The following is a 25226-nucleotide window of genomic DNA, read 5'->3' on the forward strand; positions in this document are numbered from 1 at the left end:
TTCATTCTCTTTATTTTGTCTTGGGTTGGCACGCTTGGTCGTGTGCATAGAGACGATACTCCTCCTCCAAGGGGGCGTTTGATGGCCCATTACAAAGACTATAGTCATTCTAACTGTTATCCAAGTGCATTTCGCTGCAACCTCGGCCCCCACATCAGATACACACTGCGTCGTTTGCATGGGACCTTATGATAACAGCCATACATTACCAGTCTATCACAGATCTACGCCATTCTTGGTGTTAAGGAAAAACTCAGAAACTCTATGTAAAAGGCACAGGTTTATTGTTTTATATACGTTTGTCTCCATCCATCATAATACAGAAATGTTCTCTCATAAACCAGTGACCTACAGACTGTAAACGCTGCCATCTTCTGGTCACAAAGTAATCTGCAAGCGAGACGAGCCGTACATTCCAGTGTTTGACATCCTCTACTATAACATATAATGATATGTGGCCATTCAGTCGCTTTATAAGTCCCATTGGACACTGCAGCTTCTCATACAGTACATACGCTTAAGATCACAAATACGGAATTTATTTATTAATTTATTTTTGAATTTATTTATTTATCCGAGTCCTGTTAAGCCGCTGTTCTAGTAATGGGTTGCCGCATCTCCATTAAAATACAGACAAATATTAGAAAAGAATAATTAATGTTAAGCAGCCATACAAAGAGTTAATCTGTATTACAAAGTTGTGTAGAAACTTTCACTTCTTAAATAGGTAGCAATAACCAGCAGGCCCTGCATCCTGAGGAGACCCAAAGGCCTCTCTACAATAAGACGACAGCACATGGTACATGGGGACACATTGCAGATTTAGCATTGGCACCAAGTTACCTCTGGACGGTAATATAAAAGCGACTTAGAAATTCTGTATGACTGGATACATATGTTCAATGTATTCTAAGCTGACGTCACCGTACCCCTTCTGACCCACGTCTGTGACCTCACACCCAAACAACCAGTACCCTGGTTACAATGAGAGGCAATAACCTCAAAACCTGATATATCACAATGTAAGAAGAATAGGTAACATCTAGAGCAGGGGTAGGGAATGTACGGCTCTCCAGCTGTTGCAAAACTACAACTCCCAGCATGCATACTTGCTCTGCTGTTCTTGCAACTCCCATGGAAGTGAAAGGAGCATGCTGGGAGTTGTAGTTTCACAGCAGCTGGAGTGCCGGAGGTTTTCTATCCCTAGTCTAAAGGTATCTAAAAGGGAACCTGTCCTAGACATGAAAGGGCAACCATGGTGCTTTTGGAATTTTAAAGAATATTTTACCCATATCCTTATTATCTTCATTCTAGCCTTTAAAAACTAAACGTGCAGTAAAATTCCAATAATCCGCCAAACTCAGTAAAATACAGATGTAGCAGAGTTAAGATCACGATTGTGTGCACCAGTTGTGTTACAACGTTCAGATTAGAACCATGTAACCATTGTAAGGAGATACAAACTACACTCACTGGCCACTTTATTAGGTACACCTGTCCAACTGCTCGTTAACACTTAATTTCTAATCTGCCAATCACATGGCAGCAACTCAGTGCATTTAGGCATGTAGACATGGTCAAGACAATCTCCTGCAGTTCAAACCGAGCATCAGTATGGGGAAGAAAGGTGATTTGAGTGCCTTTGAACGTGGCATGGTTGTTGGTGCCAGAAGGGCTGGTCTGAGTATTTCAGAAACTGCTGATCTACTGGGATTTTCACGCACAACCATCTCTAGGGTTTACAGAGAATGGTCCGAAAAAGAAAAAACATCCAGTGAGCGGCAGTTCTGTGGGCGGAAATGCGTTGTTGATGCCACAGGTCAGAGGAGAATGGCCAGACTGGTTCGAGCTGATAGAAAGGCAACAGTGACTCAAATAGCCACCCGTTACAACCAAGGTAGCCAGAAGAGCATCTCTGAACGCACAGTACGTCCAACTTTGAGGCTACAGATGGGCTACAGCAGCAGAAGACCTCACCGGGTGCCACTCCTTTCAGCTAAGAACAGGAAACTGAGGCTACAATTTGCACAAGCTCATCAAAATTGGACAATTGAAGATTGGAAAAACGTTGCCTGGTCTGATGAGTCTCGATTTCTGCTGCGACATTCGGATGGTAGGGTCAGAATTTGGCGTCAACAACATGAAAGCATGGATCCATCCTGCCTTGTATCAACGGTTCAGGCTGGTGGTGGTGGTGTCATGGTGTGGGGAATATTTTCTTGGCACTCTTTGGGCCCCTTGGTACCAATTGAGCATCGTTGCAACGCCAAAGCCTACCTGAGTATTGTTGCTGACCATGTCCATCCCTTTATGACCACAATGTACCCAACATCTGATGGCTACTTTCAGCAGGATAATGCAATGCCATGTCATAAAGCTGGAATCATCTCAGACTGGTTTCTTGAACATGACAAGGAGTTCACTGTACTCCAATGGCCTCCACAGTCACCAGATCTCAATCCAATAGAGGAGCATCTTTGGGATGTGGTGGAACGGGAGATTCGCATCATGGATGTGCGGCCGACAAATCTGCGGCAACTGTGTGATGCCATCATGTCAATATGGACCAAAATCTCTGAGGAATGCTTCCAGCACCTTGTTGAATCTATGCCACGAAGAATTGAGGCAGTTCTGAAGGCAAAAGGGGGTCCAACCCGTTACTAGCATGGTGAACCTAATAAAGTGGCCGGTGAGTGTATATCCTGCTACCTGAGAAGAATGGAGGGAATGCAGTGCACACAGGACGGCTGTCTGCAGCCACGTCACCGGACTCCGCTGTCATAAGTACAACATGAAGGACAATAATGCAGAACCTGCCATAAGCCGTACAAATCCTGCTAATGCTCTTCACTCACAGCCACCGACCGATCATTACAATCTAGTTTGGTGGAAAAGTAACATTAGATCCATTGATGTAACAAAGTGAATCCCTGTGAATGTAACAGTAGTGAGTCAGCGCCTCCGCCATTATAGCGCTATATCCCACAGATAACCTGCCCGGATTTACTAGATCCGCAGGTCATTGTTCCAGTGCAGGTGCCAGACGCTTAATTAGATTGTCTCTATTGGGATTTCCATTGTAACGTCTCTCCAATTTCATGGTGTCCACATCCAAGCGCTAAGGAGTAGCCCAAGCAGTTGGGAGAAAATTGCAGGAGGTTCAGATAAAAGTAGAATTTAGTTAAAATAATTTGCTAAAATTTAAAAATAATAAAATGTGTAATTTACAATACTGTTCAGCAGTCTCCAGGATTGACGTTTAGGAGAGGAAATGCAGACCCGGTTATCACAGCCTAGGTATAGACACCAGTCTCACTGCATGTATGGATAATTCAGCTCCTTTAAAGGGACGTGGGTTTCTTTGATGACCTGTGGGGATGTCCAGCGCAGAATGTAGTGTGGACCCCCAGGTTTGTCATTTGTTCCTGTTGAAATGGCAAAATGATTAGATTTCAGTGTGATACATAGTAATATACAGAAGGTGCCAATGTGATGGCTTATGTCTACCTGTAAAATTGTCATATAAAACAGCTAATATATACACATTACTGATCCCGAGTTACATCCTGTATTATACTCCAGAGCTGCGCTCACTATTCTGCTGGTACAGTCACTGTGTACATACATTACTTATCCTGTACTGATCCTGAGTTATATCCTGTATTATACTCCAGAGCTGCACTCACTATTCTGCTGGTACAGTCACTGTGTACATACATTACATTACTTATCCTGTACTGATCCTGAGTTACATCCTGTATTATACTCCAGAGCTGCACTCACTATTCTGCTGGTACAGTCACTGTGTACATACATTACATTACTTATCCTGTACTGATCCTGAGTTACATCCTGTATTATACTCCAGAGCTGCACTCACTATTCTGCTGGTACAGTCACTATGTACATACATTACATTACTTATCCTGTACTGATCCTGAGTTACATCCTGTATTATACTCCAGAGCTGCACTCACTATTCTGCTGGTACAGTCACTGTGTACATACATTACATTACTTATCCTGTACTGATCCTGAGTTACATCCTGTATTATACTCCAGAGCTGCACTCACTATTCTGCTGGTACAGTCACTATGTACATACATTACATTACTTATCCTGTACTGATCCTGAGTTACATCCTGTATTATACTCCAGAGCTGTGCTCACTACTCTGCTGGTACAGTCACTGTGTACATACATTACTTATCCTGTACTGATCCTGAGTTACATCCTGTATTATACTCCAGAGCTGCGCTCACTATTCTGCTGGTACAGTCACTGTGTACATACATTACATTACTTATCCTGTACTGATTCTGAGTTACATCTTGTATTATACTCCAGAGCTGTGCTCACTATTCTGCTGGTGCAGACACTGTGTACATACATTACATTACTGATCCTGAGTTACATCCCGTATTATACTCCAGAGCTGCGCTCACTATTCTGCTGGTGCAGTCACTGTGTACATACATTACATTACTTATCCTGTACTGATCCTGAGTTACATCCTGTATTATACTCCAGAGCTGCGCTCACTATTCTGCTGGTGCAGTCACTGTGTACATACATTACATTACTTATCCTGTACTGATCCTGAGTTACATCCTGTATTATACTCCAGAGCTGCACTCACTATTCTGCTGGTACAGTCACTGTGTACATACATTACATTACTTATCCTGTACTGATCCTGAGTTACATCCTGTATTATACTCCAGAGCTGTGCTCACTATTCTGCTGGTGCAGTCACTGTGTACATACATTACATTACTTATCCTGTACTGATCCTGAGTTACATCCTGTATTATACTCCAGAGCTGCACTCACTATTCTGCTGGTACAGTCACTGTGTACATACATTACATTACTTATCCTGTACTGATCCTGAGTTACATCCTGTATTATACTCCAGAGCTGTGCTCACTATTCTGCTGGTACAGTCACTGTGTACATACATTACATTACTTATCCTGTACTGATCCTGAGTTACATCCTGTATTATACTCCAGAGCTGCACTCACTATTCTGCTGGTTGTTACTGTAAACAGTCCCCTAAGTGTAAGGGCCCATTCAGACAACTCTGTTCGGTCTGACAAACACTGTCCGTGTGACATTTGCAATTTCAGGACAGACCACGGCTCACAGTATTGTAAATCACTATGATGTTAGGAGTTCCTGGATTATTGTGTCTCTAATGTAAGTATCATTTCAGTAGGGGGCAGTAGACTGGAAGCTCAACTCAAAGCATAATAATAATAATAATAATAATTTTTATTTATATAGTGCTAATGTTTTATGATGATATAAAGTCTGCCCAGGATATGTAACAATCATACAGAATATATTTCCCAGTCTGAACATGGCCATCTAAACAGGGGCAGACTATGTGCAGACACTGAACAAGCAGCAAGTGCTGGACAGAGATTATAAGGTTTTGCACAGAAATTCAATGTATTGTCTGATCTAAAGCAGCATAGTAAAGAGTCAAAAATAACTGAGGAATAGAATTCCAGACGACTATATGAGCACCACCCAAATGGGCTCCAATCAGTGAGATCAGATTCCTTAATGCTCACCTGATGCTCGGGATCCCCCAAAGGGCTGCTGAGCCACCACCGCCCCCGTGGACTTATCATTGATGTAGAAGTTTCCTGCAGCGTTTCTCAGGACTGCCGTCGCCTCTTGTACAACGTTCCTAAGTAACAATGGCAGAAAAAAAAGAAGGTGAAACCAAGTAAATATACAAAGACCAAGGCAAAGCCTAAAAACACAATGTTATTAGGTCAGGTCAGAACAAGGAGCGGTCATATCAGCTTGGCTCAGCCCTGTAGTGACATCCGCACCCTGCCCTCATAGGGGGTTATAATGCATCAATATGGCGTCCACGGATAGAATTGTAACAAACCCTCAGCTGTGGGATGCTGACACCAAACAGCAATCTTATATCTCAACAGTGTCGACATTTTTGTTTACAAAAAAATAACTTTCATTATTCCATTCTGTATTTACAATAGACCAATGGGGACTCCTAGAATTTGTTTTTTATGTAGATTGTAAGCCCCTATATCGAGCTCACAATGTACATTTTTCCCTATCAGTAAGTTTTTGAAGTGTGGAAGGAAATCCACTAAAACACGGGGAGAACATACAAACTCCTTGCAGATGTTGTAGTTGGCAGGATTCGAACCCAGGACTCCAGTGCAAGGCTGCAGTGCTAACCACTCAGCCACCGTGTTGCCCCAGGACTCCTAGAATTGTGCCTTAAAGAGGACCATTCACCACTTCCACCATCTTCAGTTCTGTGCATAATAGGCGACACTCCACCAATTCTCTATTGTCTCCGTACAGTCAGCCCAATATGCAATGTGCAATATGTAATCCATCCGCTCCAGTCTATACAAGAAGCTCAGGCTCTTATTCTATGGCAGTGGGGAGAGGTTAATATTTACCCCGTGTCCCGTGCACTTTTAGTAATAAAGTCATTACAGGAAAAAATCAGCCGATAAGAGATAGAAGAAGGTGGAAAAATAATGGATTGGGTTTCTTATCTTTTATTAGAGTCTATTAAGGGAGTAAGTCCTTGGGCTACTGAATCTATGTAGGAGCCATCTTGCTCAGTCAGTAGCACAGATAAGCCTCACATATCAGATACACGAGTCTGGCACCAAACCAGGAACCCTCGACTACGGACTGAGCCAGTATATAAGATTACTTGGATCCTGGCATAGTACACTTGACGGGCAATCTATGAGCCAAGAGATTGCAGCCATATATAGCTAGTCACACACGGCAGACTGTTGCAGCATTGATTTATTTTTGCAGTAAAGCATTCGTGTGCAACAAATCTGCCACCTACCCTGTGATCTGAAGGGGTCTGTCCTGCTGATTGTTTCCTATCAATAGCGTCACAACCACTATACAATCTGCATTCTTAAAGACTCATAACAAGGAACCAGAGAGCAAGTACTTACTTATCTTGTGCAAACACTGCCCCCGTGAGGCCAAATGGGGAAGTGGAGTCTATCAGATGCAGAACCTCTTTGTATTTGTTCTCTGGATAGGCGTAAACGGTTAACACGGGTCCAAAGATTTCCTGCAAGAAACGTGACCAAGAAGAAATGACCGCGTGTAAAGTGAGACGTTCTGTTATGTGGTCAGAGACCGAATAGACTTCATGGCGATGATCAGAATAGCGCCACCCTGAGCCTTTATATCATATGATATAGGGGGCTGTGCATATATTAGGGATTGTGGTTTATGCTATGCTCCTGATTTACACCCATCTTGTGACACTGGTTACATTTCTCATTGGTCTTGGGTGATACATAGGTAGATAATCATTTCCAGAAATTTTTGCAACAAGAAAGGTTTGCAACAGGGTATCGCACCGCTCTGGACTCGGGTCCCTTATGGCCGCTTTCTAGCACTGAGAATCCATATGGCCATGATAGGATTGGTGACATAACTCACCTCGGACATGATCTTCTCCTTGGGATCTTTGGTCTCAATAATTGTGGGCTCTACAAAATAGCCAACACTGTCGTCACACTTCCCTCCAGCCAGGATGGAAAGGCTGGGAGACTCTCGAGCATGTTGTATCCAGCCCTGGATCCGTCTGAATGACTATGGAAGGCAATGTGACAAATACTAGTCAGTGGTTACATTTACACACCAGGCTAATACTTCTGTACCTAAATATGGAGTCACCCCTTGCAGAATAAATCTACTGCAATAAATAAAGGATTGCCACAAAGCCCACTCCTGACAGTCGATCGCGCCAGGGTAAGCTGGGTAATGTGTTATAACATGGCAGCCATGGGAGTCACTTCTACAAAGAGTGGCACTTGCAATTGAATGATGCCCATATTCCACCAGCTGACTTCTACTGCCTACAGGGCCACCCCTCTCTAGCTAGATGGCTGTCCATTTGGTACCTTGCTTGCACTGATGAGCCTCTTAATTTTGGAGGAGATATTCTGGTTCGGCTTCAATCCCAGATCACCTCACTAGGCTTCTTGAAAACCAAACAGTAATCTACCGGGGGCTACCTTCCAAAAGGGGACATGAGCGCAAATTTTCCACTAGAACTAAGGGTTGGTTCACACTAGCGCTTGTATTCCGTCCGCAAGTAGTCCGCCTGAAGACCCATGTGCTTGCAAAGCACATGGAGCCCATAGACTATAATGGGCTCCGTGTGCTTGCCGCGCACTGCCCGCACGAATGAATTGTGCGGGCAGTGCGCGGCAAGCACACGGAGCCCATTATAGTCTATGGGCTCCGTGTGCTTAACTGCACAGTGCTTGCATTAGCGTTGGTATTCCATCGGGGGGGGGGGGGGGGGGGTCTTCATGCGGACTACTTGCTGACGGAGGACGAACGCTAATGTGAACCGGGCATAAGCCGTCTAAAAATCACAGACAAAAAAGTCCTGCAAGTCTGATTATTCAACCGGGAGAAAATAAAATACCCAGCGGACCCCATTTTAGCCAATGCACACCTTTGGGATTCGTTGTTATTGGTCATTAGACACATTAAAAGGTGTTGTCCAGGAATTTGACAACTCGCAGAGTAGGCTGGGGAAGCTCAAATTTATCTGAGGTTGTGTTCACACCAGTGTTGGCTCTCTATTCCCCTCTCCACATGTAATATACCAGCGGCGCATTTCTCTCTGCATTTTTCACCTTTTACGGGCTGAAAACGAGCGGACCCCTTTATAGTCTATGGGGTTCACGGGTTTAGGTTCCGTTCGGAGGGTCCCCAAGTGGAAACCCAGCCGCTGATGTGATCCTAGCCTCAGTAACATCACCAGTACCTTTCCTGTGGTCACTGATCGGCCTCAGCGGTCACATGCAGCGCGGGACTTCCAATGCCGAAATACCAGGGACAGGTGAATATGAATTTTATTTGTTTATTTTTTAAAGTGTCACCATCACCGGCCTCCTCCATGACTTGTAAAATTCCTGGAAACCCCTTTTAATTCTATTGTTTCACCCGTTTTCTGGCCCTACGACACACCTTTAAATGGATTAAGCTACACCCATGTGAATACACTCTTCGTTGCATGTTCCTCTCCCTACAGAGCTGGAATACCACTTTATTGTTCCTTAACCTTTTTAGATCCTTTGTTCTATGACGGTCCAATAATTGATAATCCATCAATTATCGCGTCCTATCGATGCCGGATTAATGGACTTTCTAAAATCTAACACCATGTGATCTACACAATGTAAACCCCGACAGAGAGGAGGATTCCGGTACTTGCCTTTTCATCAATAACGGCGGACGTGAAGGTGCTGAAGTCATCTGCGGGCTGGGAATTAAAGCAGAGAATCCAGATCAGAGAATATCAGGATCCAACACTTCATTAATTTGTTACCCAAAGCTCCTAACTGCTTGTCATGGATCAAAAAAAAGCAGAGCGGGAACATCGACTAAATCCTCGCACAACCTCCAGCTTCTAAAATTACACTTCCCACCTGACAAGGAACGGACGCTTCTATTCAATTAACGTATCGGGTTAGCGGCTACTTACAATAAATTCCTGCCGCATTCCCTAACTCTTCATTTTCTCTTCCTCCCTGACAGGATAAGAGAAGGCGGATGGTTCAGCAGGTATTAGCTGTGGCCTAACGCAGCCTCTAATCCCATCAGACACCCGCTGAGCTCCGAGGAGAAAAAAAAACACAGCCAAAGTCCTTACAAGAGGTGGAAATCCGCACTCACATTTCCCACTTTGATCTTGCCGTGTTCCTCCAGCAGCCGGGCTTTGATCTGGGGCCACAGAGAGTCAGGAACGTACATCCGGGAACAGGCCGAGCACTTCTGACCGCTGTACTCGAAGGCCGAACGGAGTACGCCATTCACTGCGCTTTCGACGTCGGCGGACTTGTGAATGAAATGGAAGTTTTTTCCTCCGCATTCTGGATAGGAAATAAAACCCGCTTGTAATGCTATGCAAAAATTCAGGTGTCACTGCAGGTAATGCTATAGGTTTCCCCCTTTACACTCACAAATCTGGGAAGCTGAGATATGGAGAGGTGTTTGCAGGGTGCTACGGTGCTTTAATGGTCTCCGTGCTGCCTGTGACAAGGAGGAATAGCTGGTTTTTGTACACTGGCAAGCAAAATAGCATCTGAATAGTCATTCAAGTGAACGGCATACAACTGCAATACGTCTGCCACAAAGTGTGCCGCATGCAGATTGATGGACCAATGCAAACAACAAGGAGGTCTGGGCTGAATACTGACCACTGATCTGCAGGGTGCTGAGAGTCAGATCTACCAAGGGTTATCTGGACATATGACATTGCTGCTATGGCCTCTGTGTCCCAAATACAGTGCATACATTATATAGTGGCTGTTCTTGGTACTGCAGCCTATTCCCTTTAATTTAAATGGGATTGCAGCAATGTACGTGATGTGGAGCTCAATATCATAGTCCTGGGTGGTCCCTTTAATAATGTATCACCAGTATCCCAATCCTGGAAAGCCCCTTTAATTTGTGTACAAAGCTAAATGCATCATTAGTATAAATCTTTGATTTGTTACAATGTATCAGTGTAGGTAAACTGTATCAGTCTAGAGTCCAGGCTGTTTCTTTCATATAAGATGGTTTAGACTGGATACAATATCAACCCCACAGCTATGAGCAGGGAATCAGTAGGCCAAATCATTGACTCCGACAATACTGTAACACAGCCCGACTCCAACTCCTTGCCCATGTCGGCCACAAGTAGTAAAGCTCCTCTAATTCATTAGAAACCTGGTGATTGATTCCTCTAAAAGCAAATCTGTAACAACCTATACATATAATTATACAACAATAATACCATTAGAAATAATCATTTTATTTTTGAAGTCTGAATCGCAAATTTTTTTACAAACTCCACTCAAAATTGGTCCCGACTCCGGCTCCACGGCCCTGGTTCTGAGAAGTATTAGGGCTAGTTCACACGGGGCGGATTTTGGTGTGGAATCCACCCCCTCACAATAGAGGTCTATGTAAACCGCTACCGATCTTTTTTCGGTGAGCGGTTTGTTCCCAGTCGCGGAAAGAAGAAGCGACCTGGCCTTTCTTGCGTCGGAAATCGCAGTATCCGCGTCAAGACAACCTCTCCGGACTAGGCCCATTCATTTGGGCCTACCCCGGAGCCAACTGTCAGAAGCCGCAGCTAGCTGCAGCAGGGGCATTTTGGTGCTTCCCGTGTCAAAATCAGGACCAAAATACGTGGTCACTAGCCTGTGTGAACTAGGCCTTAGTTTTCGCCTCTAAATGAGAACCTCTGTGACAGTAGTGCCAGATTCATCACATTGCAGTCACTAATGTAACAGATTGAGCAGTGACTTGGGGTCTCTCATCTTGATTGGAAGAACAGAGGTGCGTGCTGCACAACACTTTCCAAAATAAGCATGAACAGAGCCCAACATGATGTGAGAGGGGTTGGCCAAGAGTGTGTGACATATTGTCCTATACGATGGCTTTAAAGGGGTTGTCCCATGAAGTAAAGGGTGGAAAGACCATCCTCATGCCGAGTGCATCCAGGATTAATGAGGGCAGGACTTGTGACGGTCGGCGCTCCCACTCACTTCCATGGGAGCACCAAAGATAGCAAAGTGCTGTATAGACCACCACAGTCCCACCCACATTCAGCCTGGTTAAGGTCAGGATGAATGCAGAACGCACAAAATGTCCTTTTGCTTCACTTCATGGGACAACCCCTTTAATTATTTCATACAGCAGCTGAATAATATTTTACCTCCGGCTAGGCGGGGGAACGTCCGATAGCGGTCCAGGTTCTCCGATACTTGTTTCCACAGGCGCTTGAAAGTTCTGGGCAAAATAAAAATATGTTAAAAAGGTGAAGCTGAATCGTCATAGTCCTAATGCAGAGTTACCTCTAACCTTGTACAAAGTCTTTGAATGGGTTTGTAAGGGCCCCTTCACACGGAATATACGCTGGCTGATTCTGAACGTGTAAACATTCCGAATCAGCGGCGTTTAAAACGGATCCTATTGCTTTCTATGGGAGCCGGCATACGTGCGCTCCCCATAGAAATGAATGGGCTGCTTTTTTCCATTCATTTCTATGGGGAGCGCACATATGCCGGCTCCCATAGAAAGCAATAGGATCTGTTTTAAACGCCGCTGATTCGGAATGTTTACACGTTCAGAATCAGCCAGCGTATACTCCGTGTGAAGGGGCCCTTACAAACCCATTCAAGTGAATGGGTTTGAAAATTTACCGCCGGGTTTCCGTCTCCTGTCCAGTTTCGCGGGGCAGAAGATGGAAACTGCCCGGATTGGCTAAACCGGAGACCGGGCGCAGATGTGAACCCACCCTGAGATAATGTATTTACAAAGTTTATGTAGATTGTAATGACCCTGCCCTTCCCCCGTACTTACGGCACACTCCCGGTAAAGTTAATTCCACTGAGGTGCTCTGAGGCAGTGACCGTATCCCCAAACACGGGGCCGTCTGCTGGTACGAACTGTATAATGTTAGGAGGAAGGCCGGCTTCTTGAAGGATCTTATACACAGCGTAATTAGACAGTATGGCGGTATCACTGGGCTTCCACAGGACCACGTTACCCTGAGATGAGAAAGAAAGAAGGTAAGGTTCTTGTGTGGGTAAAGATCACACAATGGATGCTGCATTGAAGCTTATACAAAATATGAAGACAACCGTAGCTTTATCTTCTCAGAGAACAATGATTGTATCTCCTCTTAGGCCAATCCCCTGCTCTCCCTCCTTCTGCTGAACTGACGTTCCAGTCTGAAGTCTCTGCAATCCCGGTCTTGTCTCACATGTGCTGCAATCCCGGTCTTGACTCACATGTGCTGCAATCCCGGTCTTGTCTCACATGTGCTGCAATCCCGGTCTTGTCTCACATGTGCTGCAATCCCGGTCTTGTCTCACATGTGCTGCAATCCCGGTCTTGTCTCACATGTGCATGCAGCAGGATTGTCCCAATACTGAAAATCAGCAACTTATCACCTATCCTTTATAGGGGACAACCTCTTTAAATGTATCTTCTAGCACCTGAGACTTGTCTTTTCCATCACAAGACTTACTGATTATACATTGTGGCATCCTATAGAAAGGATTAAGACCCATCAAAGGCTCCCATCCCCCTACCTTTACATTATTGTGTCAAAAACGTGAGGACAAACACAGACGTAAACCCGGCCTGATCCCGAGAATCAGACATTGAACCTGCAAATCATTTCTAGCCACATCTATTGTGCAGGTGACATGACACCTGATCTTAAATACCTTCCCCCTCCTCTCCGCTCACAACCTGTATTTATCTGGATGGGAAAGACATTTCCATCAGAACTCAGTGAGCTGACGGAGATGAAACACTGATAAAATATGTGGCTATAACAGGAGATTAACCAGCTGCAGGATCTACAGTAGTGACAAATAACTGGAGGGAAGAAGCCGAGGATGGCGAGAAGATGTAGGAGCAAGTAGGTTATTGGTTCGCCAGGGAAAATTCACACCTGGCAGATTGGTTGCAGAAATTTACTGAAAAAATAGTTCTGTTCACCTGAATTAAATTCACCGTCACCTCGTTGTCTATGAGAAACAAAACATCTGATCAAACATGGCCACATACACTGAAGCCTTGTATGACCCCACATTTCCCTCCAAACCCACATAACCCAAACAAGGAACTGCTCCCATAACCTTACAACACGCTCAGGGAACCGTAACTGGTCCCACAGCTGGACCCTCGGGTGTTACGGGAAACCATCAGCTCTGGGTCACAGTGTTACAGAACCACATGGATACATTGTAACTAGAGATGAGCGAACACTGTTCGGAACAGCCATTCCGAACAGCACGCTCCCATAGAAATGAATGGAAGCGGCCGGCACGTGGGGGGTTAAGCAGACGGCAAAGTCTGCGTGCCAGGTGCTTCCATTCATTTCTATGGGAGCGTGCTGTTCGGATCGGCTGATCCGAACAGTATTCGCTCGTCTCTAATTGTAACCATGAAAGTAATTTTCTAACCACGTAAAGCATAGCTAAATTTTCAGCATGTGGCAGCATGTGTGTTATTTAAGGGATTCTACCATTAAAACCTCTTTTTTTGTGGATAAGACGTCGGAGTAGCCTTTAGAAAGTCTATTTGTCTCTTACCTTTAGACGTGATCTCCGCCGCGCCGTTCCTTAGAAATACTGGTTTTTACCGGTATGCAAATTAGTTCTCTAGCAGCGAAGGGGGCGGGCCCCAGCGCTGAAAATGCAATGAGGGCGTCCCCACTGCAGCTTGAGAACACGATCCTGCGACGCCTCTATCTTCGGCTGGATGGGAACGCCCCCATCGCATTTTCAGCACTGGGGCCCGCCCCCATCGCTGCCAGAGAACTAATTTACATGCCGATAAAAAACGGTATTTCTAAGGAACGGCGCGGCAGAGATCACATCTAAAGGTAAGAGACGAATAACCTTTCTAAAGGCTATTCTGACGTCTTATCCACAAAAAAAGAGGTTTTAATGGTAGAATCCCTTTAATTAATCTTGTATATAGTTTATTACCAAATGTTGTCTCCTTTCTGTGACATCCTGCACTCTTATTCTGTCTCTTGTTTCGGTATTGAGATCTGTCCCCTGCTAGACATATGGATGCATAATGTAAGGAAGCAGAGGCCAGGAGCGAGAGGATCAAGTAGACATACTTTGGGTATTATAAAACCTAGAAAGGTGCTTTTGGTGTCCTATGAAAGGTAAGTTTTTTTCTTTCTCGCACTATCAAAACCTCAGTTTGAGCTGCAAAATTTCCAGAGATAACACCGGCTAAAAACACAGTTGGCCTATGTATAGATAGCTGCTCCCAACCCTGACCGGTGATAGTTCTGGAAGAATCTCATCTTTCATACAACACCAAAAGCACTTTCTAGGTTTTATAATGCCAACATATAGGAGTTTGAAGTGAACCACCCCCGCCTCAGCGTCCTTGCATTATACAAGAGCCCACGCCCATGTACCGAGTGATAGCCGTGCACATATACTATATAAAGAATTACCAAAAAGAATAAGGCCTAGGAGTCAAAATTTGCTAATCCTATTAATATTATAAATGTGAAAGTTTGTGAGTTTGGATGTTTGTGTGTTCGGATGTTTGTTAGTCAATCACGCAAAACCCGCTCGACCGATTTGGCTGAAATTTTCCACAAACATAGTTAATACACCCCATTGCGCAATAGGCTACTTTTCGTCACAATAGCGCACATACGTTTTTCCCAGGACCCCCACAAACCCCAAACTCACATCACCATCTCTGCAATCTCACACACTTTGGACCATAGCAAGCCACAAAATTCATATTACCCTCTGCAGCCTCGCCCCTAACCCCAACACAATCTCATATACATATACTTTACCACTTTGCCCCTCACCTTAACGATACTCCAGGAGGCGCTCTTTAACGCTCCGGAGCAGCCATGTTTGCCAACCCCCACCACTCTGACTATCCACGACACCGCCCACCCATGTCAAAACCCCTAGGCGGTCTAATAAATGCAAAAAAAAAAAAAAAAGTTGAAAAAAAAGTAAAAAAAATATTAAAAAAAAAAAAAAAAAAAAAAAGGGATTAAAAATTCAAATCACCCCCCTTTCCCTAGAACACATATAAAAGTAGTTAAAAACTGTGAAACACATACATGTTAGGTATCCCCGCGTCCAAAATCGCCTGCTCTACAAAGCTATACAAATATTTTTCCTGTTCGGTAAACGCCGTAGCGGGAAAAATGGTCAAAAGTGCCAAACCGCCATTTTTTCACTGTTTTGATTCTGATAAAAATTTGAATAAAAAGTGATCAAAGCAATAACATTTCCTGAAGATGGTAGAACTACAAAGTACACCCGTTCCTGCAAAAAAAGACGCCATATACATCCCTGTACACGCACGTATAAAAAAGTTACGGCTGTCGGAATATGGCGACTTTTCAAAAAAAAAATTTTTAACAGTTTTGGATTTGTTCTTAAGGGGTCAAAATGTAACTAAAACCATATAAATTTGGTATCCCCGGAATTGTAACAAAACACAGAATACAGAGGACAGGTCATTTTGGTTGCACAGTGAACGCCGTAAAACCAAAGCCCGTAAGAAAGTCGCAGAAATGCATTTTTTCTTGAAATCCACCCCATTTTGAATTTTTTCCCTGCTTCCCAGTACATTATATAGAATAATTAATGGTGGCATCATGAAGAAAAATGTGTCCCGCAAAAATTAAGACCTCATATGGCTCTGGGAGCGGAGAAATAAAAAAAGTTATGGGGTTTAGAAGGAGGGGAGTCAAAAACGAAAATCAAAAATGCCATCGGCGGGAAAGGGTTAACTTCAAATACTTCTGTCCCAAAGTCACTATGTAAAGTTTCTCACAACACCGTATATATAGCAGCTCAAATACAAATTACATCCAACACAAAAGTCTCACGTATTCTCAGAATGACAGCAAAAACAAGATACAAAGTTACATTTCATATCCCATACCATATACACAGTACGAAAACCTTACCCCCGCCTGTATATACCCACTGCTACAATCACCGCAGACGAAGTCGCGGGTACCAGCTAGTAAAGTATATTACAAAAATGAATGCTGCCAGAAAACCCAAGCTGAAATCCTAAAGTGATTGAAGGAGTCGTCTCAAGTATAAGTATAAGTCCGATAGAGAATGAACATTGTAGCATGCTTGTGGGCAATCCAGTCTATGTTTCTAGTATCATGGACTATAGCCCACTGACCCAACACTTACCATCAAGGCAGGGGCACCAGCCAGGTTCCCCCCAATAGCAGTGAAATTGAATGGAGAGACTGCAGCAATGAAGCCCTAGAGAAAGCAAAGAGGCACATTCTGATTATCAAACATTTTAGCAATATCTGGTGTGCATATAGTTTTATAGGTATCTGGTGGCTCAGTGGCATCTTACCCACAATGCCCCCTTACCTCCAGGCCCCTGTACACCAGGGTATTGGTGCTGATGGGCACACTGATCGGCTGCTCGTGCTGCAGCTGTAGGGCATACTTGGCATTGAACCGGAAGAAGTCAATAAGTTCCGCAGCAGCATCTATCTCAGCCTGGATGACAGTCTTACCCTAGAAGAGAATTTCTAACGTTATTAATATTATAATATCATAGATAGGTGATAAGTGTGGTGCGTAGGCCGACAGTGTGCAGAAATACTCTGCCATGACCAATAACAAACACAGGTAATCCACCATTGTGGCTGGTCTGGTTACTTACCTGTCCTATCATAGTCTTTGCCAGAACCTCCGCTCTTCTGGGGCCGCTAAGAAGATCTGCAGCCTTAAAGAAAATCTGTGCTCGATCCTCCACCGGTTTCAGGTCCCACTCCTTGCGTGCAGACAAGGCCGCATTAATGGCTCTATTGAGCAAATCCTGCAACACAAACATCAGATCATTCAGACTCAGGTTGTGCACAATGTCATGATGTATCTACAGCACAGACTATAACATTGTCCCCGCTCACCTTGTCTGCGTAACAGTATTTGGCAACTTTGTGTGAACTGTTGAAAGGCTGCAAAGAAAAACCAATTATTAGAAGAAAAGCTGGTTGATGGCCTCAGAGCAAGTCCTAGTTGTATAGCACAGAAGGAATACAATGTAATATCAATGCTGGGAATATCTGTTCTGTGGATCTTGCATTAGATGAGGGTTTCTTCTATGTATATGAGACTTGTTTCAGCATTCATCTTGATTCCTGTTAGCACAAAGCCGTGCATTCTGGGAAATCAGATGACAGCTACACAGTGCTGAGATGTTAAGGGCTTGCCAGGTTTTTCTTTTTTGGTCTATCCTCAGAATAGGCCATAAATATATGATCGACGGGGCCTAACTGATCATCTGTACTTCTAGCAGACAATACGGGGCCTGAAGCAGAAGGCTCCATCCACTGTATAGCAGTCTCACACCTTCATTGCAGCTCAGTACAATACGCTATACAGTGGATTGTGTATAGGACAGGCACCAAAGGTGGCTCCATACAGATAAGCAGGTGGGGTGTCAGCCCCCTATCTGCTATGGCACTCATATGGTACTTGCTATGGGTTTTGCTGCTGCTTTCAGGATAATTTGACATGCAACAAGATGGAAAACTCGCATGGCAGGTCAGGCAGTGTGTAACCAGTTTTCATAGACTTGAACCTATTGAACGATCCTTGAAAACTGCCTGGGAAATGGCAGGTTCTATTACTTGATGGAGCGGTCAAAAGAGCCATGTGGATAGAACCATTAAAGTTTATGGGGCCATTAATACAATGGCTATCAGAGAACCCTGTTGTGTGAATAAGGTTGTACACTGAATTTAGCTGGTCTATTGTAATCCTCCACAAGCTTTGCTCAGCATCTACATTTCCATTGGATTACAGAATAAAATCTTATAAAACAGACCCTTACCGAGAGCTGATATCGGACATCCTTGGTCCACACCGCTTCTCCTCCCACCACACAAGGGATTTCTTCCGTCTTACCTTTAAGATCTTGGAGTGCCTAGGGGTATAGGAATAAAATGAGGAACATGATATCATATACATCTAATGTATTCAGGTCACATGAGGCAAAGAACCCAAGACCAAAGGTGTAAGTGAGTGAGACGCTTCATCAGCAGCTGTATAGTGAATTATTGACCTTATCTAACTGGGAATCATCCAACTGTCCCGAGGACACAGACTAAGGCTAATAATTCACCCCGAATCTCTTCTCATACATTTAGCTGCAAATCACCGCTACAACGACTGCCCCCTGCTACTCTGATCTCTAGGCCTGCTCTGTCTCAGGCTCCATGTGTAATGGGTATTCATGGCCTATCCACAGTATAGGGTATCTGATCTGAGCGATGAGGACACGACACCTAAGTGAAGTATACAGGATATACAGTCAGCAGTGATCAAGATGAGAGCTGCAGTTCCCAGTACCAACACTACGGCTCTGTACACTGTAGCACAGGCTAAGTACCGCTCTGCTTCCATTCACTTGGATAGAAGAAGGGCCAGGTGGGTGATGTCAGGCAGGAAGAGACAAGGGGCAGAATTCAGAGCTCAGATCAGAGGTGGCCAGTGTCAGAGCTAAGAATTACATCCCCTTGTCTGCTCCTGCCTGATATTAGAAAGTCTAGTTAGCAAATCGGTCACCAAAACTAACTGTACTTATTGCTCATGAATGGTGTGGGCTAGAGAAAAAAAAAACCAACTGTTCTGGAATCAATACAGTGACTCCTATTATAGGATGAAAAGAACTGGATTTGGCAGAGGAGCTGAATGGTCCTCTTTACAGTTGTTCTGTGGGACTACAATTGATGATTCAGAAGCAGGACACCCGGTGATTAAGTTTTGGGTTTTTTTTGGGTGAACCTTTGTATGGACAAATATTTTATTTAAATAGGCCTGAGGAGGGGGGGGAAAAAAATAAAAATAAATAAAATATCACACTCTCTTGTCCCTGATGCTCGGTTATCCTCCCAGCGCAGTCCAGTCCTGCTGCTCAGCGGTCTTGCTGGCTGTGACGTCTCGGGTCCCTTCCATGAAGCCGCTGATTGGCCCCAGTGATGTCCCATGTCCTTCGCTGAGGCTGCTGGACTGCACAACAACGGACTGGCAGGACCTTAACACGCTTGGAGACACCGGGAACAAGGTAGTATTTTTTTTTTCTCCCCCGGCCTATTTAAAAAATAACATTTTCGCCCGGACAACCTCTTTAAGGGAATCAGAAAAGCCTTTTACTGTAACAGAAGCAGATTCTTACTTTCTGCAGCGCTGCTCTCTCGGGGCTGCCATGTTTAAACTCAAGGATTGGTTCATTCTTCACTTCGGCTGCCGCACAGTGATGCCATCGTAGCCTGCAAAGAAAACCAGATACAGGTTAAGAGATTCGGCACTTCCCAGGGGGCGCCACTAAGATGCTCCGAACACTCAATTTCTAAGCTAAAAACCTTGGTAGATAATGTAGAGCACATTGCATGTGACGGTGCCGAGACTGGACCTTCACAGTGCAGGGTAAAAGCTAGCTTACATGGCCATAGAATGTTTTACTGAACTTACACTGAAAGTCAATGCAGCTGTGTTATGCTAGGTTCACACTAAATTTCAGCTTTCTGTTCTTTCCACTTAGGGACCCGCAAAAACACTTAAAAAGCAGAGACCCATGGACCCTATAGACTATAATGGGGTCTGCAGGGTTTTTGCCCAGATCTTGCTTGCAGGACATTACTCTCCGCCTTTTATAATCAGGTTCAGGGACAGAATCCCCAAACATTGTTCAAGCGCTTACCAAAATAATTCTATATAGCAACTAAACCCTGTGAATACATATGGAATACAATGTTGCCTTAACAACTTGTTATGCGCTTTTCTCCCAATAGAGCACATGTAGCGTTCTTGTGGGATTCCCTGCTTTGTTACAATGTATCAGTGCGGTTACGAGACACCTACACCCAGATATCAGTCAGATATAATGATCATCTATGACACTGCTGATGGCTTCTCTTATGTAACAGCAGATATTACACATGTGGGAGGCGTCACAATTCCCTCTAGTCAGCAGCTGCCCGTGAGGTGTGACGGGAATAGTTCATAGCTCATGGTTCGTGGTGTGGAAGTAAATATAGCAGCGTCATCTGTGTCTGTAATAGGCAGGTGTCAGTATATCAGTCCGCCACAGTCTTAAAGGGGTTGTCCCATCTCAAGAATCCTATCTATACTGGTAGCTTAAGTAAATCGAAGACCTTTCCTAAATATATTGCTTTAGAAATTCTGCTTTCTTCGCCTACAATGTGACCACGGACCTGAGAGATAGGAGAAGAGTGTTTCCTCTAACCCCCCCCCCCCCCCAATGGCCACACAAACTAGTCTAGGAGATCACAACCGTGCGCAACAATTCATAAAATGTAACACAAATTGGACATGACACATTTGAAAATCCGCAGCATGTGATGGATTTCAACATGTCCGATCCTTCTGTTCCAAGAGAGATAAGCCTTCACCAGAGGTGTCTGGCAGGGACCATACACACGACCGACCGAGTGTGCCATGTAAGGTGGGGCCCAATTTTTCAGCTCAGATGACTCTTCCAAGTGACATAATGATCTACTCACAAGTAATGGCCATTAGCTGAATGAACATTTTTGCCATCAACTATCTAAAGTGCACGGCCAGCTTCACATTGTATCTGACCAGTGGTCATCAGCTGTCTACAGAGAGTAGTAGATCGGGATCGGGACGATGAGCGAACTGCCCGAACAAGTCCAGGCACAAGCAGACAGTTATACTCAGGTCTGACCTTTTCTGCTCCAGGCCAATACAAGAGTGCAGTTTTAGCCAGTCGTGTGTAGCCCTGACATTGATAGGACTAGGGTAGGACTGGGCTGTCTAGTGCCCACCCCTAGGAATAATGCTGGGGGCCAGTATCCAACTGGATTAAAAGATTTCCTGTCTCCCATTCATAAAAAGGCACCAAGACATTTTTTTCCATTCTTAGGGTGCATTCACACTGAGTAAACGCTAGCTTATTCTGAACGTAAAACACGTTCAGAATAAGCGGTGTCTAAAGCAGCTCCATTCATTTCTATGGGAGCGGGGATACGAGCGCTCCCCATAGAAATGAATGGGCTGCTTCTTTCACTCCGTGCAGTCCCATTGAAGTGAATGGGGAGTGCCGGCGTGTACGCTCCGGCATGAGCAGAGCTTGCCGTATACGCCGGCACTCCCCATTCACTTCAATGGGGAGTGTTTTACGTTCAGAATAAGCTAGCGTTTACTCAGTGTGAATGCACCCTTAGTCAGCTAGCCCTTACCTTAGACCACTTCTGTCTCTGTAGCCAGTCAACTTGCTCTTACCTTTAGCTAAGGCCCCCTGAACTCTATGAGTAGGTGATGGGGGGGGGGGGGGGCGTGCAGTGACAGTAAGGAGGGAGGATAGTGCTCAGTCTGTGCCTGTATGTCATCTCAGCCAACCAATGTATATATATAATACACATAGTAGATAGGTAAATACCCTACAGAGATTATTTTGGGTGAGGTGCTGTATGCTCTGATCTGTAAGCAGAGTACTGTGCGCCATGCACCACTCTGGCAGGGATCAGGGGCCTTATGAACCCTCTGGACCCCTTAAAGTTAGACATCTTGTGACCACCCTGACTGGTCAGCTCAATGATAACAGGTCGATGTGTCTTCACGGGACAGAGATGCAGGAAGTCATTTTGTAGTTATAGTGAATAGCGATCACCCTGTCAGATGAGACGGAGCTCGGGCAATACAGAGGAGGTGCCATGAGGTGACACTGGGGGTGTGGGCACAGCACAGGGGGATCAGAGGGCATGGACATAGGGTGACACTATCAACACTGGGGCTGGTATAGTACAGGGGGCATACTGGCAAGGGGGTGGGGCACACATGGGGCAAGTGACATGAGGAGGGGGGCAGGTGACATGAGGAGGGGGCAGGTGACCTGAGGAGAGGGGCAGGTGACATAAGGAGGGGGGCAGGTGACATAAGGAGGGGGGCAGGTGACATAAGGAGGGGGGCAGGTGACATAAGGAGGGGGGCAGGTGACATGAGGAGGGGGGCAGGTGACATGAGGAGGGGGCAGGTGACATGAGGAGGGGGGCAGGTGACATGAGGAGGGGGGCAGGTGACATGAGGAGGGGGGCAGGTGACATGAGGAGGGGGGCAGGTGACATGAGAAGGGGGGCAGGTGACATGAGGGGGGGGCAGGTGACATGAGGAGGGGGGGGCAGGTGACATGAGGAGGGGGGCAGGTGACATGAGGAGGGGGGCAGGTGACATGAGGAGGGGGGGGCAGGTGACATGAGGAGGGGGCAGGTGACATGAGGAGGGGGGCAGGTGACATGAGGAGGGGGGCAGGTGACATGAGGAGGGGGGCAGGTGACCTGAGGAGGGGGGGGCAGGTGACCTGAGGAGGGGGGCAGGTGACATGAGGAGGGGGGCAGGTGACATGAGGAGGGGGGCAGGTGACATGAGGAGGGGGGCAGGTGACCTGAGGAGGGGGGCAGGTGACATGAGGAGGGGGGCAGGTGACATGAGGAGGGGGGCAGGTGACCTGAGGAGGGGGGGGGGCAGGTGACCTGAGCCGGGCAGATATCAGTGCAGTATATAGATAGTATATAGGAGGTAGGTACTCACCCTGCCCAGGACTGCCTCAGGACCCTTCTACACTGCAGCATGTTTCTCTATAAGTGACTACCCCGGCCGGGCTCAGCAGCGTGAGGAGAAGGAGGAGGCGGGGCTTCCATATAACGCTGCTTCCTATTGGCTCAGTACAGAGGGGCGGTGTTGGCAGCTGCCCCTGACATCCAGGGTCACATGTAGCTGTCACTGAGCCCTCGGACAGTCTGCGTGACCAGGAGTGACGGCTGAGCCTGCAATGTAAGAATAAACCCGCAGAGGGCAGCACTGGAGGCGATGGCGAGGTCACACGGCATCAACCAATCAGGAGCCGTCTAATATCGTCAAGGAGAAAACATATGGACGGATCCATTCTGGCATTCTAATCAGGGGGAACCGCATTGGACATTTTAATAAGCCGCTGTCTCTGTACAGCGTTGCCGCGTGAATAGACTCCTGGTGTTACACGCTGACCTCACTGTCACACACTGACTCCTCCCGTCACTTCATTCTACAGCGTACACTTCAATACCCATTTCTAGAGAGAATGGTATGATCCGAAGGCTGGTACCCAGACAGCCAATCACAGGGCGCGCTAGAAAGTTCCACCCAATAGAAAGCCGCAAAGCGGAAGACGCCCCCTGTGGTTTAGAAGCCGACCAAATATGCAGCAGGTGTGACGTCATGAGCCAGCTTCTTACGTCATAAGTTATCCAACAAGATATTTTTTTTGCTGTATTGTATTAGTGCTTTGTACTCCATTCTCTGTCCGGTCATATGTAGCTATTTGATATAACATAGATGTCTAATTTTAGGATAAAGCACATGTGAAGCTCCCCACAGCGGCTCTAGAGAGTCCTGACCCCCAAATTATAGCCCCATACACCCATATGATTAGCTAGTAGCCCATGTATAGGGAAAGCTCTGTAGTCATATATGGGAAGTGTTTCTCCAGGTGGGAGGGGAATCGAATTTTAAGTGTGTTTGCCATGCGGTGCCCGATTTGAATCGAACATGGCGAACAGCGTGATATCTGATCGGACATGTACTCGATAGAACGCTGTTTGCTCATCTCTAATGATAACCCTTACAGTTACGGAATGAGTCACTGTTGAAAAGGCTATTTGGCATTGAGATCCAATTGGGATACAAGACTCTAAAGTCCTATTTAATTTGCATGCACAAAATGGGATGGCGCATTTCTGCGATTTTGACGATTCTTTAACACCCGCCCCTGTAAATATATACATGTGTGGTATGTATGAACTCCTCACATATTGCAGTTTTATGGACAGTACATTTTGTTTGCATAAAGTGATTGCTTGAGCCGCACTTTAGTGGCAAATTAGAATTTTTGCGCAATTTTTGCTAGCAATCTCTGTTTGCAGTAACGTTGCATGAAGGTGGTTGTATATATGAAACATTAAATTGTGTTTTTATATACGGTATGCTGTGTACTCTGAAAAAAGTTAGATTTTGGCATCACAGTCACAGTTTGGTAGGTGCAGTATAGCTTTTTAACATATTAGTGAACAACAGCAAAATCCTGCTTGTCTTCTGTATTCGTGTTTTTGGGAGTCCGAGCTCTTGTTGTAGTTGATGTTTGCGGTACATATAGTATATTTACACATTGTATACACCATAAGCTATTATTTTAAATGTATTTTGTATATGAATGTGAGATTGAACATGAGTTTTAGGTTCAAATATGTGTTTTAGTGCATTTTTTTCAAAAAATTATTTGTGTTTGTCACAAAGTTGCATGAAGGTGGATGTGGCTATTGATCACCTATTGAGACATATGTAATCTTCAGGTTGTCTACTTTCAAAAAAGATATAGGGTTTAGGGGTTCACTTACTTTTCACGGTGTGTAATCCCTACATTTTATAGGATGATACTTTTTTAACATTTCCAGCGTCAAAGCAGAATTTTGTTCCTTCCAGTTCTAGCGATTTTCTGAAGACACGTGCATGCAGGTTCAGGCCATAGTGATATGTATGAACTCTGCACATGTTGAACTCTTATTATTTTTAGGAGGTTTGGTGCATTTAATGTTTTTGTTTGG

General features: G+C 45.1%; 1 protein-coding gene across 1 annotated transcript; it reads right to left on the reverse strand.

The window, feature by feature from the left end:
• Positions 1–2115: 2115 nt before the first annotated feature.
• Positions 2116–23328, reverse strand: ALDH4A1 (aldehyde dehydrogenase 4 family member A1). Its single transcript, XM_075277842.1, has 15 exons — positions 23179–23328; positions 19784–19877; positions 18440–18532; positions 17514–17561; positions 17267–17422; positions 16969–17118; positions 16777–16851; positions 12410–12597; positions 11763–11836; positions 9731–9927; positions 9270–9317; positions 7478–7630; positions 6979–7100; positions 5584–5702; positions 2116–3425 (listed from the first exon to the last, which is right to left on the reverse strand). The coding sequence occupies exons 1-15, from the start codon at positions 23217–23219 to the stop codon at positions 3313–3315; spliced, it is 1671 nt and encodes a 556-aa protein (XP_075133943.1). The 5' UTR covers positions 23220–23328; the 3' UTR covers positions 2116–3312.
• Between the last annotated feature and the right edge of the window lie 1898 nt (positions 23329–25226).

Source organism: Leptodactylus fuscus, chromosome 6 (genome assembly GCF_031893055.1).
Source record: "Leptodactylus fuscus isolate aLepFus1 chromosome 6, aLepFus1.hap2, whole genome shotgun sequence".
Lineage (NCBI taxonomy): Eukaryota > Metazoa > Chordata > Amphibia > Anura > Leptodactylidae > Leptodactylus > Leptodactylus fuscus.

What these genes read in the sequence shown, in the direction of transcription:
- ALDH4A1 (XM_075277842.1), bottom strand. Translation starts at nt 23,219, where the DNA reads ATGCTGCAGTGTAGAAGGGTCCTGAGGCAGTCCTGGGCAGG. An exon ending in ATGTCCGATATCAGCTCTCG is followed by an intron (nt 17,562 to 18,439) that starts GTAAGGGTCTGT and finishes TTTTCTTTGCAG; the next exon opens with CCTTTCAACAGTTCACACAA. An exon ending in CTGGTGCCCCTGCCTTGATG is followed by an intron (nt 12,598 to 16,776) that starts GTAAGTGTTGGG and finishes TTCTCATCTCAG; the next exon opens with GGTAACGTGGTCCTGTGGAA.